Source organism: Pyxicephalus adspersus, chromosome 3 (genome assembly GCF_032062135.1).
Source record: "Pyxicephalus adspersus chromosome 3, UCB_Pads_2.0, whole genome shotgun sequence".
Taxonomy (NCBI): Eukaryota; Metazoa; Chordata; class Amphibia; order Anura; family Pyxicephalidae; genus Pyxicephalus; species Pyxicephalus adspersus.
In genome coordinates this window covers 34,395,282-34,415,388 of record NC_092860.1, presented here as the reverse complement: position 1 = coordinate 34,415,388, position 20,107 = coordinate 34,395,282, and the positions used below count along the sequence as shown (strand labels likewise).

General features: G+C 36.0%; 1 protein-coding gene across 5 annotated transcripts in view; it reads right to left on the bottom strand.

The window, feature by feature from the left end:
• Positions 1-20,107, bottom strand: part of KANK1 (KN motif and ankyrin repeat domains 1) — a 99,541-nt gene that overhangs the window by 24,464 nt on the left and 54,970 nt on the right. For 4 of the 5 annotated variants that reach the window (XM_072404192.1, XM_072404195.1, XM_072404193.1 and 1 more), the window contains exon 2: positions 19,515-19,619. In XM_072404192.1, the coding sequence (XP_072260293.1) occupies positions 19,515-19,551 (37 nt within the window). In that variant the 5' untranslated portion in view covers positions 19,552-19,619. Of the gene's footprint in view, positions 1-13,812; positions 13,834-19,514; positions 19,620-20,107 lie in introns of those variants that run through there. The other variant, XM_072404196.1, reaches the window with a different exon arrangement.

Genomic DNA, 20,107 nt, shown 5'->3' with positions numbered 1-20,107 from the left:
TTCTTTGCACAGTCACACACACTACACACACACTACACACTGCAAAGCCACATCCTGTCTCTTAAAGGTGCAGTCACTTGTGAAACCCTGATGAACTTTGACAGCCACATGTTCTCTTGGCTTGAAGCCCTGCTTCTTTCTTAAAGGAAAACACACGCTAAATCTGGAAAGTTATTTATATATTTTTGTGAAGGGTGCCCTTGGTTTATGATTGTATCTCTCCTTCATATGTTCTTGGTACCTGACGCCTGCATAAACAAGACGTTATCTAAAGGCAGCCTCTTTAGTTGTATCAGGAAGTCTTGTTGTTGTTATATAACTAGTAAAGCAGGCGTGCTGACTAAACAAAAATAACTTTTTTTTTACAGTCCATTGGCTGATGGCAAATGTCAAGGAACGTGTAAAAAAGATCTATTAAGAGAATAAAAAAAAATCAACATTGCCTAAAACAATCATGCAGATTCTGTTTCATATATCTGGAATCTAAACAATTAAAGGAAACACAGAGGTTTCCATTGGAGGCTTTCATTTTGCAAATGTTAGCTGCTTGGCTGCAAAAAAAAAAAAAAAAAATACTCTACAGTTTAATACAGGAAGCCACTAACCAAATAGGCAGTTTATAACTTTATTGATCTGTATACCTATTCAGGGTTATTCATTCATACCTTAGTGGCCCAGTGAAAGTAGTATTCTCAGGAGGCCAATAATATTATTCTCAAAATGTGTAAGAAAACTCAGCATTTGCTGTAATACTCACCTCTTCTCCAGCAATGCCTCCTACAGACTTGATTTAAGGACCAGCATTGCTTCTCTTTTAAGATCAATGTAGCTCAATGTAACCTACTTCTAGTGAGCCCAGTTCATTATAGACAAACACCCCGGGCTCACAGACCTGACCTTTGCATCGGTAAGCCCAATATGGACACTAGACACGCAACGTAAGATCTGGTAACATATGTAACTGGCCAAAACACAGCTAAATTTGGGTTTGTTGAAAGTGAATTTTAAAAATAAGTGCTGGGGGTTCAGAAAGTAGCATTGGTAGGAAAGGAAAATGTTGTTTTTTAATGCAGCTGTTAACAGGGCATTTTTTTCAATGATCAAAGACAAAGGGGACTACTAAGTGTTCTAGACCCTGCCAAATCACCACTGAACAATGGTAAAGAAGACACATTTTGAAGAAAACATGAACGTAAAATAATCATTACAATTTCCCTCCCTCCTACTGTGTGATACTCCCCCCACCTCTTAGATTGTAAGCTCCTCAGCACAGGGTCCTCTTCTCCACCTGTGTCATGGTCTGTATCTGTCATTTGCAACCCCTATTTAATAGACAGCGCTGTGTAATATGTTGGTGCTATATAAATACTAATAATAATAAAAAATAATACTTTAAGATCATTACCAACAGTAAAATCTTTTGTTATGTCAAGTGGAAAATCTTTTATTTTTTAGCTGCACTCTGCCTGCAAACTACAAACTTTTTTTTTTTTTTACATAAGCCCGATTAAAAACGTAGATTTTATGTCCCCCTGCATATATACTACATCTACATGACATGACATGAATGGGCTTTTATATCCGCTATGTTCTCTTCAATCACAAACTACTCAATGTTCTACAGCCAGAAGCTATAGTTCAGCAACACAAGTACAAATCTAGAATCCCAAAATCCTAATTAAAACATCAATAATGAATTCACTGGGGACCAAAAATGAGCAAGGGGGACACATCCTGTGCATTATTTGTGTCTTCTTTTTAGAAATACTGTATGTATGCAGGACATGAGTGAAAGAAAACCCTCTTTATAAATGCCTTCACATTTACAACACAACTAGCGCACAAATCCCGGGGCCTTTCTTCCTTCAATGTGTATACAAGTCTTTGTTTTTACTCAGAAAAGGCACTTGGTGTCCACTTCTCCAGCAACACTGACAGCTCTGTGCAGCCAGACAGAGCCCCATTCATTTCGGGAAACCGCTATGCTATCTTGCAGGCACTTACACAAACTACAATTTAAAGAGGACAAGTTCTGCTCTGTATTTTCATGACATTCTTCATACATCTTTTGAAAATATTTTTCTTCCTCTCCTTTATTTTTCCTGTTACTCTATGGATTGTATACAATTGTTTTTTTTAAAAAAGATGTTTTCTTTTTAAAGATCACAATAAAACAGTAAGCCAGCAGCTTGTATGTAACAGGTATTATCAGGTAAGGCATTATTGACACCAGTCAGATCATCTTATTGAATAATAGGAAAGTTGACAGGTTAATTTTTCCTTTGTAATGCATATTCAGTGAATGTTGGATGAGATCTCCATAGACTGCTGTGATAGCTTGGCACATTAGGTACAGAATATGAATTTAGATTTTGCAATCCACATGCTTATTATATGCAATAAATTATGTATGGATATTTTGTACAACATAATCCTGTTGCAATATTATAAATAAAAATAATTTCTTAGAAAGGGGAAGGATCTTTTTTATAAGATACCAAATAACCAAGTCAATATTTGCTGCAATTCTTACCTTCAATCTAAAGATTTCCCTGACAGTCATTTTTTACCCAGTCTGTTGGCCAGCATGTTTCAACCCACTTACTCGGAGTTATGGTAAAATTGGAGCAGCCTGTAGCCTATGACAGGACAGTGAAAAAAGAAGCAACGCTGAGATTAGCGGATCTCTCTGCCACTCTTCTGTTTTCCCCATCAGTATGACCCTTATCAGCTCCTCTTCTTTCTTACACTCCAGCCTTGTAAAAAGGGACCATGCCAAAATCAGGAATTCTGACTGAGTTTTGAAGAATACATTTAATGATATAATAAGTATACTTCTCAGTTTGAATAGACTAGGGAAGCGTTGGGATGGTTTTAATGATGTACTGGCACGTGTCTGCAGATTTACAACATTGTGTTTCTGAAGGCACAATCAAGTAAATTAAAAGAAAACCTATTAATACAACAATCATGCAGCATGCAGGAATTTGTTTCCAGCACCTCACTGCAAAGTGCAGGTGTAAACCTGTGCTAATGGAAGAAAGGAATTTCTCATCTCATACTTTGCCATTACTGAAAAATGCATGACAAATCAGATATGTATATATTTATATATGCACCAGGGTGCATTGTTTTAAGGTTTCTTTGTGGAATCTTTTCCTATACAATTCAGCATTTCCTCGCAGCAAAGTCACCCTTTATTAGTGTTGTACACACATTTCTAACTTTTTTGGCTTATGTTATTGGTCTTGCTGTAAACTACATCTACAGATTGGCATGTGAACTATTTCTAAAATTATGGCTCAGTCTGGCCTGCAAGACCTTGGCATGGTCCATGTACAGCAAACAAACCCCTGTTACTGGGCTGGATTGGGTGTAACAACTCTGATGACAGTTTCCATTAAATAATATCCTGTACAATACCTACACTATGTGCAAGCAAGTTAGTCACAGTTCCACCATTAAAACATGGCTACTCGGTTATACATGACAAAACCTGGAATAAATCTTTAATAAACAGGCCCAAACGAATCAGACAAATAACTGCATGTAAATGGATATACAGTATATTTAAATATTTACATTATTTCTTACATGTGAGTGTGTTAGAAGTCATACAGTGTGGATGAAAAATTATCCTTTACTGTATAATCCTATTAACCTGACATCTAATTTAAAGTTGTTTGTTACTTCTCTTTGCATATTACCTACCAATACTATTACACACTATGTACATGTATATGTGTGTGTGTGTGTGTGTGTATATATATATATATATATATATATATATATATATATATATATATATATATATATATATATATATATTATCCAACTCATGCTCCAAAGTAAGAAGTCATAGTAGGAACGTAGGACTGAATCATCTGTTCTGACCTTATTTATCTTTTGTTTAGCAACAACAGACTTGGTTTACTATTCAAACAAAGTGATAGAACAAGATAATGCAGGTTACCCTATCTGTTGAATAATGCCATAAAGAGATAGTAAATGGGGACAAAAAACATTTGCTTTCATTTGCTGTTTGGAGGATACATTTGAAACAAGTTGTAACCTTAAAATCCAGTAAAAAATAAAAAGGTAATTAGACAGAACATTTCCTATGATATTCTGTATGTGATTTACACACATCTTGAACAGAGCCTGTCAGCACACTATTCAACAAAGTTTCCCATAAGTTTGCAGTTAACATATTCCAGGAATTTCTGTACCTGTAAAAACATCCCATGTATAGACATCCAAAAATCCTTAAACTTGAGACTAACCTAAATGTCTGAAGCCCCAGCTGCCACTTAAGGCACTTTGTATTATTCCCCCTTGCTCCTTTCCTGGCTGCTGCATAAAAGGTTATGTGGGTAGGTAAAGGAAGGAGACAGATAAACTTGGCCAGTAATGACAGCAATTAGGACACTCAAGATGATGAGAGAGCTATGATGTGCTAAGTGGGAAGGGACTTTGCTAGGATATGGACTAGTCATTTTTTAAGCAAATTCAAAAGGCACATAAGAAATATGTTTTATTTATTTGTAATTATTATTATTACACAGTATTTTATAAAGCGCTGACATATTACTCAGCGCTGTACAAGGTCCAAAGACACGTCACTAGCTGTCCCTCAAAGGGGCTCGTAATCTAATGTCCCTAACTGTGGGAGGAAACCCTCGCAGACAGGGGGAGAACATAAAAACTCCATGCAGATAGTGTGCTGGCTGAGAATCGAACCTGGCACCTAGCGCTGCAAAGGCCAGAGTGCTAACCACTGAGCTGCCCAATATGGAAGCTGCAAGCAAGCATGCAAAATACTTGGTTTTCTAAAAGTTCATGTATAACCAAACTTTATTAGAATAGGGAAGAGCAAGTTCTGCATAGAGAAAAGAATGTAAAAATACCAATTTGCCCTAATCACTTTATACTATGTGCTGTACTGCTGCTATCATGCCAAGGGAATGTGATGGGAGATGAATAAACAAGAGGAATGATCCACAGGTTAGGAAAGATTGTGGAAGAGCAATGTTATGTTGTAACAGATCATAACAAAACTGTATCAGTCTGTGAAGGGTTCTGGGTACTGTCTTACTGGCAGTGGTGTGTGGATCTGGATCTGGATAGAACAGAAACCTAATTATACACTTCATCAGCAGTAATAGATGAATGCTGCCTGTGCTGTGTAAAACAAAACTGACAGCTTCAAAGGTTGATTTTCTTCATGCAAATATGATATACAGAGTAAACAAATATCTACTATAGAGGATATGGCCACACATGAGAACACACTAAATACAAGTGGGAATAATGGTCCCAAATGATCCCAAACTAGCAAGAAATAATACCAAGAAAAGTACATTGCAAGTAATTGATGTGTTTAACAAGAAAACACACTTCTGATTCAATATATATTATGCTTATTATTTAACTAAATATATGTAGGGTGTAGAAGGCAGACAATAAACATGAAATTATGCTAATCTACAAAAGGTGAAGGTTGTAATTGCCACCCACATCAAGCCTGCTTCGTGTAATAGTCAATACCTGGCTGGTTGTTCTAGGCAAATGTCCAACTTAACTTCAGCTTTCTATGTCCCCGTTTAGTAACTTGGCCACCAAGAGGCCTAGGACATCAAAAAGCGCCCCAATGCTTTGCTAACTTCAGTATTCTATATGCAACCAAATGGAAATCATTTTGGATTCACTTAAGCTTTGGGACGACATGAACATGGTTGGCTGATGGAATTACAAAAAACTAGATAAAAAAATGAGTTACTTGAAAACACTGTGCACATTTATGATACCAAGATCACTTTTCCTTAAATTGCTAAACTTGTGTACAAGGATATTCGTGGTTCTGTGACCTGCCTCTGATGAGCTGGTAATGCAACTAGGATTAGGGAGGCAACAGGTACACAAGCCAATGCAATTTACAGGAGGGTTCTGATGCAGGGCTGACTCAGAATAGCAATTCAATTTAATGGCTGTAAACCAAATGTTCTAATGTGGATGCTATGATACAATGATTAGATCATCCACAAACTCCCTCTTAAATTCACAGAAGCTGCCATCTGCCCACTCACACATATATACACCAACATGGCAGGTGTTTCTAAAGCTGCATCAAAGCATTTTAGAAAATGTGGAATGTGCAGTCCATGCTAAAGGGGATTTCCAGTTTCAAAGAACAAAAAAAAAAAAAAAAAAAATTATAAGCCTTAACAGTCTTGGTGGTACATTCTACTGAGGGGCTCCAAGAAGAGACAGACATGCAACTCAAGATTTTTTCTTTAGGCTTTACTATGAAAAAGGAAAACCTTTTTTAATAGATAAACAAAAATGTAGATGATAAATTGTGGATGTTACCCTTTCAGTCCATAAAGCTCGTTCTCTTCATAGAAGAAAAAAAAATACTTTATTAAAATCTGCATCATTGCCCTATTAACCCAATCTTTTTCCAACAAAGTAACAGTAGGTCTACTACCTCAATTTGTGTTGACAATTTTTATCCTATTTTTAACTGAACAAGAAACATTGTTTTCTTCTTAATAAAAAGGTTACTATTTTAGGTTTTTACACTTTTATATTTGATATTTTCACACTTCAAACTTTATTAGCAAAACAATAAATAACAATAATTCAAAAACAGTATACACTTTTGACACAGCAAAATACAACAGAATCACATTTCGTAAGGTAAATTATCACAATGTAAATCTCTGAATATGCCTAAATAAACAATGTTCTATGAGCAGCATTTTAAACACTTGTGTACAAAACAAGAACAAAAAAGACAACTGTCATAAAAAGATTAACATACAACAATAATGTATACTATATATACTGATTCCTCTCTTTTACCCCTGAACACTTTGGGCTAATTGGTCACTTAGAGTTTTGATACCGTTTTGATACCGATACAAAAATTGAGCCTTCGATACCTCCTCCTTTACATTTTAAAATATATTTTTTCTAAAATTTCCCCTACATAAGCCATAAAACAAAAACATATGCCTAACCTGCCTATTTCCTTAAAAATGCTTTTTCAAATATATATGATGTCATTCAAAATTGCACCTCTGCTTGGGGATCACTGATGCCCCAACGTCATATCTGTTCTTTAGTCAACGCTGCATGATCAACTAACGAATTTATTAAGGAAATAGCTAATTACTGATAGTGGACATGATCTCTATGGCAATTTATTCAAATACAATTTTCAGAAGAAAAGCAAAACAAGTATTATAAAATATCACCATTAGGACCATCAGCCCTGGATTGTATGAGAGGACACCGAGGTCATTTTGGAGTGTCAGAGAGTGAAAGAGAACCAGCTGCTGGAGGAGTGAGAAGTAAGGACCAACTGTAGGGTTAAAATATTGTTTTACTGGGGTTCAGCTTTAAGCATAGAGTTAGGTTTACTGCTGCTAGGTAGCACAAATTAAAATTAAAATAGCAAACAAGAGCAAGCGTGTAAAATGTTAAAAGTAACAAGAAATAATGGAAAGTCTCCAATTCGGATAACAGACAAGAAAAAGCTGCCAGCAGGTTTGACCCTACCTTACTCTGTTTTTCTAGAGATTACCTTCAGTTTATGACCCGAAATAAGCATCCATGAAGACATATATCTTTGTTTAACTAGTATATATTATTCAAAGCATTATGGATTAGAAACAGGGACCGCACATCATCTCCTCGAAATTTCCTGTGAAAAATTACAGCACTTCTATGACCTTTGTAACATCTATTATTATTGCTATGAGTAACGTTAGGCAGTACTGTTACATTAATTTGCAAAATTTTATACATACCTGATTGAAATTGGAAAAAACACACTCATACCTGCATGCATGAAACATTTGTGGGTAATGTAATACACAATTAACCAAAACTCATTTACAATAGCACAGAGACAAGAATTGCTATGGTTCAGGAGATCACCTAGGTCTTATAAGAGCAAAATTTAAGGACTTTCTTAGAAAGAACTATACACTCTCCATTGTGAAATCCATTCAACCAACACAAAGACAATTTTTTTTTATTCTTCTCAAGTTCAGCTTAAATCCACTCTCTTTCTCTTTCGTCCATACATGAGTTCTTCTCAACACCTACTTTTGATGCCAAGAGATTTATGGCTACCACTATCTTAGGTTGTGCTGGGTTGTTGCCAAGCACAGGCACAGTGCAGACAATTTGAGAACCCACAGACAACAGACCTATCATTTCTTTACTGTGGAGAAGAACCTATAAATATAAGATGGGAAAACCTCTCGGGAACATGTACAGGATATTTTTGTAATTCTATTTCCAAAGCTCATCTGTTTATCATTATATAGAGGCATGCAGACCCCAACATTTAAGGGAAGACAGTAGAGAGCTCACAACATTAACTAAATTTTCACTTTGCTTAAAGGCATCTCCAAACTAAGTTCCGAAAAATAAAATTGTATTTTCATCATCAGTTAAAGAAGATTATATGTTTTTCAAATAATAAAATTGTACCAAGAGTGAAGATGTATGGTGAGCCACAACTACAAAATAAATATCACCTTTCTTTAGAAAAGGGATCCTGCATTGAACTGCTGACCTCTACTTCTAAAAAAGGTTATTTTCCTGACTGTCATGCTGCTCTGAGGGATTCACAACTTTCAAAGCTGCCAATCTAGAAGCAGATCAGGAGTGCTGACTTTACCTAAAATTTCCTGATTTGCAGGATTGTTCCAGGTCACAGACTCCAAGTAATGAAGCCAAAGACAGCCAACCAGTACAAACAATCAAAAGTCAAAACCATTTTAATAGTTTTATTAAAATATTACATATGTATGAATATTTTAACTCAAAGGATACTTTCATGAAAATAAGAAACATTTGTCTGAAGAAGATACAGTTGTCTGATTTTAACATGTCCGATGAACGGTTATTATTTTTCTCAAAGCAACTGCACTGTGGCGCACTACAACATATGCCATGAAAAAATATCACATCGAATTTTCTATGCATTAGGGGCTCTGCTAGCCTAATCAAAATTATTAGACTGACCTAATGTATATCTTATCTCATGTTAATACAAAGCATTAGAACAACATAGAATGAATAAACCCTAAAAAGCAAAAGTAGTCCTATCATGCGCAATGGTAGATTATGCCAATTTGTATTATTCCTAAATTATTCTCCATTATACTTGCAAACACTCACACTGAACATTCTCTTATCACTCAAGGATACACACTATTCTCTTATCTGGATCTTGTGCAAAGATCTCATAGATATGAGATAGATTTTATATATATATATATATATATATATATATATATATATATATATATATAAATATATATATAGATAGATAGATAGATAGATATATTTTGTATAAAAGATACAATCTGTAGCTCTGGCTGGTCACTATCTGTGACCTTTGTTCTGATGTCCATATCCACGTTTTGTTTATCTATTAAACTGCACACAGGTTGACCTTCCTAGCAGCAAAGTATTTGCAAATGACAAGTATGCAAACTCTACCCCTATGTCACCTGGGGGAATGGCTGCAGCTACAGCTGTCTGTTTATCTTGTATCTGCACAGCAGAAATATCATGGCTTCTTCAGACATTGCTTTATACATTATTTTGTATCAAGCACACTTGAAAAATGCCAATTTTCATTACAAACCCATGACAGCAGATCAAATAAGATGGCATGATTTAGCAAACACTGCTTGTTATATATTGTTATTCTGTTATCTAAAAAAAAATCTGAAAATCCAATAGCCAAGTGTATTTAAATGCATTTTTTGCAATATTTATTTGTCAATCCCGAGCTGTGCCCCTTTCCCTACAGTAATACTTCTTGCAAATAGCTACTGCCAGTCTATGAAGGTGCCAGCCAGCATGATTCAGTCCATTTTCTATAAGTCCAGGTAGTCACATACCACACTCTGCGGTGGTGTTATTGGCCTACACTACGACATTTACTACAGCACTGTATGAACCTGTGGTATCATTGTACTGGTGAGGACATCTAAAAAATATTTTTCAGATGGTGAAGCTGCTACAAGCTTATAGGAAAGAAAATATTTTACCATCTGCCATGAAGCACAAAAGTGTCCTGTTCATAACTAAGAACACCTACACATAAACTACTTCCCCAAATTTCCTGTTTAAAGGCACTTAAAAGAAGTTTCATGCAAGAAAATTTAACAACTACACGTAAAATTAGTTCCAGGAATGTCCTGAAAATGTATTTCGACTTTGTATGCGTTGTACTTTGAAGCTGTACAGAAGGTGGTTACACCAGTTGATTTTTATCTGCTAGACTCCATATGTCTGGTTATCATAAATTAGATCTTCAAAAGTTTAACCAATGCTGCTGACATATGCAAAATGAATCTAGGGTAGTGGAAGGGATTGTGTACAAAAACTAATCGGGTTCCTTCCTAATTAGTGCAAATGATAGACTTTGCTTAACTGCAAACAAACCCATTTTACATTGTGGCAGTTACTACAAGGGCAGAATCTTTATGTCAGAAAAATATGTAAGAGCAAGCCTCAAAGACAGAAATCCAACTGCAGATATATGGACTGTGGACATATAGGAAATTGTTTGGGGTAATAGCTCTCCAATTTCTCCAAAATACTAAAATAAAGAATTAAAAACCATAAAAGCAGTAAAATAGATATTTGAGTGTACCAACCAACAGGTCAAAAGACCTAGATAAAGTTGAAGACCTTCCAGTCAATGATAAATGATTAGCTAGGCTTCTAAGTAAAGAAATGATATAGTCATCTCTGCAAAACTGTGAGCTCAAAGCTGTAAATACACAACCAAGGAGGTAAAAAACGTATTGGCAAACTAATATATATAAAAAATACAAATGTTCTAAACACTAAGGCAGACTTGGCTTTAAAAACAATATGTATCGCAGCACTTTAATAAAAGTTATCTATTAGTACCCCTGCAAAATCCTACAAATACTCAATAAACCGTACCAGTGTAAGCTGCAAAGAGGGGCAGCATGTGAAATACAGGAGTTTTTAGCTCAGTAAGGCTATGTACACACGTGCAATGCTTCTTGTCCGAGAATCAGTTCAGGGCTAATATCAGACGAGAATCTTGTGTGCGTACAGTGCTCATCGTCCTAACGACTGTCAACGACAGACAACGAGCGATCGTATGATCGAATGAAAGTGAAGGGGAGAGAGCGCAGCCAGGTGCCATTCCGTCGTTCTCCGATCTTCATAGAGAAGAGCTGTATGTACAGTGCTGGTTCATGCATCTTGCAGTCGTTTGCCGTTGGAAAGGATCGTAAAAGATCCTTTTCCACGACAATTATTGCACGTGTGTACTTAGAAATTTTTTCTTATTTTTTATGTGCAGACACATAAAGCAAGCTTTAGAAAAGAACAACCAGAGTAATTGACCAGAAAAAGTCACCCAAGCATCACCACCCACCTAAAACGGAATGTATGGGGATATACACTCAAGTCTCTAACTGCTGATAGATTTTGCAATGACTAAGATTATGTAACAACCTAGGATGGCCTTTCTCATCCTTTTAAACATAGGGTCTTCAGGGAACCCCTGCTATTATTATTATATCCACAACTCACAGGATATACTAGTGTGGTGGTCAGTCAGGAGAAAGTCTCATACATTGCTGGCCAGTGGAGAAATGTAATCAAAGAGGTCATTGGTGTGCTTAAAATTGACCGAGTCAAGGAACCCCTAGAAACTTCTGGAGGAACCCTGGTTGAGAAACACCGATTAAAGAGCTGTAGTCATGATAATTGTTACCATTGCATATCACAATGCATTTATCAAGGTCAGTAGCATTATTGAAAGGCTTACAATAGTGATGGTGCGCAGCAATTATACAATGAAAACAACGTGCTAACAGATAGGAGGAAGCATTAGGTGGTGCTTCCTTCCTTTAACTTGCATTGGTATCTCTATCTTCAGAAGAGATAATTATGCAGTGAGCTTCGGGCAGTGTTACCAGTTATTGCTGTATTGTATACATGGAAACCCCTTCCATATCTATAAAGGAAAGGGATAACTCAATTGGAAACAAAGCACAGTGATATAACTTATTGCAACAGTGATGTTGCAGCAGTAACTTAATAAACTGAGACAATGCAGCATAAAAACTCATATTGCAACATTATCACTGTTTTTTTAAAACATCCCTTAGGGTAGAAATTACTGTAGCGGCCACACACCTTGAAATGCCATTGTGAAATCACTTTTAGAGGAATAATAAAAATAACATTTCTATGTGAACCACAACATGATATTTTATGAAAGATCTGGTTTTAACAAGTGCAACTTTTTTTTAAAAAAACTTAAAAAAAACTCCAAAACAGCAAAATCAAAAACTCCTCCTAACATGTCATTTTGTCATTCATTTTAAAGTAAAAGAACACAAAAAACATGGATTAATTACAACTGGGTGTAGGCTAGATCTTCAATATACATATAAAACACAGGGTGTAAGTTGGAACAGAGATTTCCAGCCTGTCTAACAAGTTCTCATCGTTTTTTTCCAAGGCAGTCGGAGGCAAATTAGTACCTTGCACACCCTTATTAAAATGTCAGATGTCACAAATTCAGTGCAATAGAAGAATAACTACAAATCTCAGGAAACCCACCTTTATTTGCTCGTAAGGCCTTCCATTGTTCTGTTAAAACATTGCAGTTAACTAACCACCAACCTAGCGAGATCATAAAGTCTGCCAATTTCTAAAATTCCATCTCCAAATTCCAAATACAACAATGTAGGTCTGTAATCATAGCAATAATTAATGATCATGTGCATCTTAGAAGACTTTGAGCACATGATCAGCCATTACAGCTTTCATCTATATGCAAAACATGTGTTTTCTTCAAAGACAAACAATATTCTTCCTAATTCCTAATTCTTTCCACATTCAATGACAGCCGCCAGATCAAAATCTATTAGCTACCTGTCAACATTGCCAACAGTGGAATGTAGTGGATTTCAGTTTTTTGAAATGTAGATTGTAATTGTCATGTGGATATGTAATTGTTATGTACTTTCTATGTGGATGAAGTGGGTCCTGGCAAAGATGTATGCCAAGTAGACCACTTGCACCCTTTGGTGATTAGCTGGCCCATACAGAGAGGATTAGATTGTGCCTGCCTATTATATTAACCTTTAATTTCCAGGACCAGCTTTAGTTGATGCATAACCAATGGTCAAGAGTTATCAAGAATGACAGAATCAGGCACCTATATACAACAAAAGAATTGCAAACCAGAGCGGACAGCTCACATGCCTGACAAATATTTAGGGCATGTTTTATACTAGCACAATTTGTCTTTTTTACTTTATGAATTAAGACTGTAATTTTCCAGAACTCATGGGCCAATAGTGGTCTTTTTTCCCCAATATTCTTCAATAGTTTCACCCCTGAGTGAAATCACTTTTTCACCTTTAAATTGGAAAGGATTTCCTTTTTTACAGCGACAGCGTTTTAAAAGTTTGAGGCTTACGGGGTCATGAATCAAAATAGCAAAATAATTTTATCTATACCCCTGTAGTTTCTATAACGTTAGAATCGGAATATATGCTGTCAACACAAGAAAATTTACAGTATGAGCCTTGTGCCCTCCTTCTAAATCCTGCTGAGTGAATTTAAGGAATGAAAAAGGTCACCTAAAAGGATGACTACAAGAGCACATTTAGGAGAACAAATATATTCAAGCAATCTGCAATGCATGTACCACTCAAACTAAAACAATATTACCTTTGTGCAGTTCACTTTAAACCAGACAACAATACTCAGTGTACTTACTTGACAAAACACTTGTCTTGGGATGTACATCTAGAAGACAAATAAATCTTGATGCAGGTGTATGATACAGAAAAAGCGTCCAAGTGCATTTAGATCGCCTTCCAAACTATAAAAAGCTCATCAGAACCAAGATATGTGGTTTGGAGATGAAGAAATGTAAATTTCCATATACACAACATAATGCATCCTCTTTCAGTTTTCTTCCTGCTGAGCCAAGCTAAAAACTCTCCTAAAGCATTCAAAGTATTTCTAAGCTTAGCCTCCCTTCTCAGACTGGAGCCATCCTATTTTGAAGTGTGTTGCATTAGACTGGCTTACACCTCTAAAATAAACTCTTTTTACAATGTGACACACACCCCTAATTTCTTCTGGAGTCCTCCCTGGTTGAAAGCCATGAAATCACTTGCAAATCCGCAGAAAGATTTTGCTGAACAGAATACGGGGCATGGGTAACCGCACTCCTTAACAGCATGAATAGAGCTGACAGTAGGGACTCCTCTCATAATAAACTAATGACAATGTTCCTGGATGCTGCATGTTAAAACAGAGGCCTTCAAAAGACAAGCCCTGACATTCACTGTAGGCTGCCTGGTCTTCATACTAGAATCCAATGATTTTCTCCTTGTGTGTTCTATAAGGAATTTAACACTTGAGACCCAAAGGTGAAGTGGTAATATGAATTGCCACCTGTTTGGGGGGCAACTTTAAATGTTGGCGGTATATAAGACTTTGAAAAGTTAATAAATTTAGTTTTTTAATTTAGGTATATACCTGAGTAAAGAAAAAAAAAAGTACCTCTCTGTACTTTTACATGTACTATTCCCTATGGTTACCTCTCTCTAGATTGATTATATATATATATATATATATATATATATATATATATATATATAACCCTAAGCCTGTGGGGGCAGTGTTATGATCTGGGGTACTTCAGTAGGTCAAGTCTAGGTTCAGCAACCATAGGCTACGTACACACATCAGATGAGTCTCGTCCGATAATCGCCTCAGGGATGATATCGGATGAGAACCTGGCATGTGTACAGTGCTTGTTGTTCATTTCCTGATGGATCCACGAACTATGAACGATTATAAAGAAAGAGAAGGAGAGAAAGCGCAGCAGGGTCCCACACCGTCATTCTCCCCCTCCCCTCTCCATAGAGCAGAATGGCGCTGTATGTACAGCACTCGTTCATGCATTGTGCAGTCTTTTGTCGTTGGAAAGGATTGTGAAAGATCCTTTCCAACGACAATTAATGCATGTGTGAACACAGCCTTATGAGAAAAAAAACCAACATACTAAATGACTAGATTGATGAGACATCCTTTTGCCACAAGAATTACCCACTATAGAGTTCGGACTTTATCATTGAGATCTGCTGAAGCAGAATTTACTCAGCGGTCCATTTCTCCCATCATCAATATGAGATCTTGGTAAACAAAACATAAACAAAGCCTAGAAGACTTTTTTCTGTTAGTATTATGTGTTGATGTAGCAAGGACATAATATGCAGTGTTTTACACAGTCCATAGACAAGATCATAACTCCCCCTCAATTTAATGTCCTGACCAGGGTCATAGTCCTTGATATAGTCTAATAGCAACTTTTGGGGGAACCCATTTAGCCAGTATGGTTTTGGTATCTGGGTGGAAATCAGAAGCAGTTCATGCAAATGTAGGGAAAACTTACAAACTGCATATAGATTGTGTACAAGCCAAGCTTTATACTTACAACCTTAGTCCTGTAAGGCTTCATAAGCCATGCTTGGCATAAAAAAACTATTCGGAGTACATGCTCATATCATATGTTCATGGCCATGACTATTAGAAGTCAAATGAAGTTTTCTATAATGCCTTTAAAAATGATATTGTTTCTACCTTTTACAAGGTGTGGTTTACAAGCACCAAAAAGGTACAAAATAAATCAAATGTCTTATAAAAAAAAACTATTTCATTTAATAGCAGCCAGAGAAAAAAGATCTGTCACAGAATGTGGTGTTAAAGCTGTTCCAGCTTGCAGTTAAGAGATCTCAGTAAACAGTCTTAGAAATTAATTACAGCCATGAGTGTTACAAGTGTAAACAGCATTGCTCAGGCATGTTAAATTCTTCCCACATGGTATGTAGACTGCAGCCTTGTGAACACACATAATGCTGTGCTTTCTTTTAATAGCCGTCTTATACAAAAACAAATAAAACTAAGTCTAAGCCTGTTATCAGTCAAATTTAAAATTAAGCCATGTACTAATCAATCTAAGGTAAATGATAAAATACAAAAGAACTTCATTAGCAATAAGAAGAGCTGCTATGGACTGAGAATGCATATAGAGATAGTCCCCAGGTTACATACGAGATAGGGACTGTAGGTTTGTTCTTAAGTTGAATTTGTATGCAAGTCAGAACAGGTACATTATTTTAATAAATGCAATTAGGACAGATGTTTGTCTCAACATATTATTAGGCAGTGTGGTGTCATTTACTGTATAAAATCCTCACTGTGAGTTAATCACAAACAAAGCAAAAAAAAAACCACAAAACTTTAGAGAGCCTAGACATTCATTAACTTCTGAAGCAAGCCCTGCATTGATATGCAAAAAGAAACAACTGCAGAGTTTGTCTTGGTCATTAAAGTGTTACAAGATGTAGCAGAAGAGCTTAGTCCTTAAGATCACACACAACCTCAGCCATGTTTAGCAAAAGATTTCTTCTGCAAGTCATACAAATGCCCCCTCCCACCCCCCATCAAGCCTTGTCCTGCACACGAGCAAGCAGGGAAACCCAGTCTGTATCTAAGAGACTTCAGTATGTTGGATGTCCTTAACTGGGGGACTACCTGTGCCAAACATGAAATCCCTTTACCATACAAAAAAATGGTGTACTTAGGAAAGCTCCAACAGTCACTAATATGACAGCTTTTGTGTAACTGTAACAGAGTGCCTACATTCAAAATAGTTGGGAAGAGACCAAACCAAGTACAGACCAAAGTACCCTAAATTATAATGTTCAATAAAATGTTGTTACTTATAGAGGAACAATATAAAACTTTTTTTAAATTTGAATATTATATAAACCAATGTCATTATGTATCTGTTTGTACTATAGGTTTTCAATCTTTGCTTATCAGCATTTACCACGAAAAAAAATTCCTAAAGCACTGTGGGTCAGCTTAAAAGACATTTCAGAAGTAGAAGCCTTCTGGCTTTAAATTCACAACTTTATGGGCAGACCCACAGTCTCCACTGATCTTGGAATGTAATAGCCGAACATAGGGAGCAAGGACTTGTCCATGTGTTGCCGACTGTGGGCTAATGGCATATGCACTTTCAAACCTTAGTCCAGCATTCATTGGTATCTTTACCATCCATGCATTGAAGTTCAAATGAAACCTGTTGAGCTGTGAAGTGTATTGATACCTCAATTATTGGATATATGGTTTGTTGATGATGGAAAAAAGTGCAATTGCTTTTACAGATATGTGGTTTAAGAATCATCCGTCTCTTCCAATTGTGTTTTATTGTGTGGTACAGTAGAAAGGTTGAATGCATATGTTTAAATTTTAACTTTAGAAACTGATCTTAAGTCAATAAAACATTCTTTTGATTTTCCACACATGGATGGTTGTGAAAGGATTAGAAGTGTTCTTAAATCCCCATCAAAAGTACATGATTATTATTAATATATTATATTATTATTATTATCACTTTGGCGTTGATTTATTAAAGCTCTCCAAGACTTGAGAAGATAGGCCATCATGGGAGAACCTGGGTGATCCAGCAAACCCAAAATGGATATGGTCCAGGATTGAAAACATTTGCCAACAAATAGCAAATTTCTTTGAAGAAATGAATTCCAAGTTTTGCTGGCTCACCCAGGTTCTCCCATGACAACCTTGAAGATCTTTAATAAATTAGGCTCTTTGTGTTTGCATTGTAGCAAGGGACAAAGTTAACACTGCTTGCCATACTTTACAGTCAATGTGAGTATTTTATTCATAACTGGTGAACATATCAGATAGTAGCCAAGAAGAGTGTGGCCATCACATAATATTCAGACATCCTACTATGATAAGTATAATAAGTTTGTATCCATCAACGCTCTGCTCAAACGTCCTGTCAAAATGATGGCCTAACAGAAAGAATTTAGAGAATTTAGTGTTAAAGTGGAGAGTTCATCATGTCAAACTTGGCATCTCCATGTGCTACAGCTAGTGCTGTACTGATGAAAGATGTACTGTGAAGTGGAGAAAGTTCAATGTTTGCAGAAGATTTCCAGGAGTAATGGATTTACAAAACAGCCAGTAAGGAAGGGTAGGCACAAGAACAGAGGTTCTCTATTTTAGCATCTTTTATTTGGTTTAGTACGATTGCTGATGGCTTGACTAAAAAGCCTAAAGCTATGCACATTGCTAAATTTCTGGATCACATGCAACAGTAACTGAAAAAAAAAGACAACAGAAACTTCTGCGTCATTGCCAATGACCTGTTTTTTCAGTAAATGCATAAAACCAGCATTAGTTACAGATAGTAGTACAGATAAAAAAAATACAATGGTAGTTCACAGGTTTAAATTCTATGTGCACCTACAAAACTAAATCTTAGGACCTGTATTTTATTAGGCTACTTATGTTACCAATATCTGGCTTATTGGTCATGTTTAAATCACCATTTGGAATTTCAGAATTTTGAAATTTGTTTACATCTGCCAGAATTAGCCTCACTGGAGAAATGCAAGCTAGACAGAAATTAGAGAGCATCGGGGCCTATGGGCTACGTCTTTTTAGCCTGGTCAAATGTTAAGTTTTACGACATTATGTAGTTTTGTATAGTATTGTACATCCTGTAGGTGCACTAAAAACAAATTAATAAAAATCTCTTGGTTATACATATAAAAATATGTTTGTGGAATATACAGTATGCTTACTATGTTGCTTGTTAACTATCAAAAACTTTTGTGAAGACAACAGACTACAATCCTTTGAGAATGTGGAATACTTGATCCTGAAGAAGTGGACTCCTTTCAGGAAACTTGTGAACATTTCTCCACACACATTTAGTTTAACTTTAGTTATGTTATCTAATTTAATTAGTGACTATGTGTCGATAATGGACCTAAGTAAGCATATTTTAAATTACTGTAGTAGACGGTTGCCTGAATTTTTTTTAATGCTGTACTTAATGTTGTATATGATCCCAGGTACCAAAAAGTACCTTTTATATGTTAAATATTAGAATTTGCGTTCTGATACCTAGCCATTGTGACCACAAACATTTTGGCTTTTGGTCACCCCTTGCATGATTATAGGAAAAACAAGTCCTAAAAAATACATATAAAATAAATAATAAAGGGGTACACCGAACTTTGTGCATAGAATACCTTAAGCAACTCATTGCACATATACCACACAGGAGAAGAGATGGAGAGGTATAAAGAGTGTTGCTAAACAAAGACCCTCTTCAGCCCACAGGGGCAAAAGTACGTTTGGCACAGAGGACCACTATTGGATATGTCTACCACTGACAACACAGCCTCTTGCACATCGGTTTATACACAGGGACAGGAATGATATTGAACAACCACTGTGATGGGGGAAACCAATATCGAATGGTCTGTTTATTCATTTAATAGCTCCAGGTACAGAGACAAAAAGCAAGATATTAATTTAAAATAGGTTATGTTTGAAATAAAGAAAAATGGCCAAATTACCATAAACATTTCCATTGAGGTTTTCTGTATTATCCATATCAAAGCTTGCTGTCAGGAAGACAAACTGGAAAGATGCTGCTCATTAAGTCCAAATTTAAAAGTGACCTGCAAGACAAAAAATGATAATATTTACTTCTAAGAAAGTCAAGTCACGAAATAAAACATTCAGCAAGGAATCCAGAGCCGTGTTTACCATAAGTGTGGAAGCTACACACATCACAAAAATGCTAAATTGTAAATTACATGGTATATTTCCTGCTCCCAAAACCATATTGTACCATCAAGACACATTACACTCTCAGCAAACTTCTCCCTAGCCAATTCTTAACCACAGTTATGCAGAATTTTAAAAACTTATAATTTCACAAAAGACCAAGGAGGCCTGTTTTCTAAATAAAGCCCCATTTGAAGAATGTATAGTAAATTGCATATAGAAGTAAATTTCATTGTCATATATACACCTGTCAAAAAAAATACATAGAGGCTACTATTACCAGCCTTCTTCAAAAGCTGACAGTTGTCTGGCTGCAATACTTCTGGGTATTGGCGTGGAACACATGTAGATAAGGTCAATTTCTTATTACTATATCTGT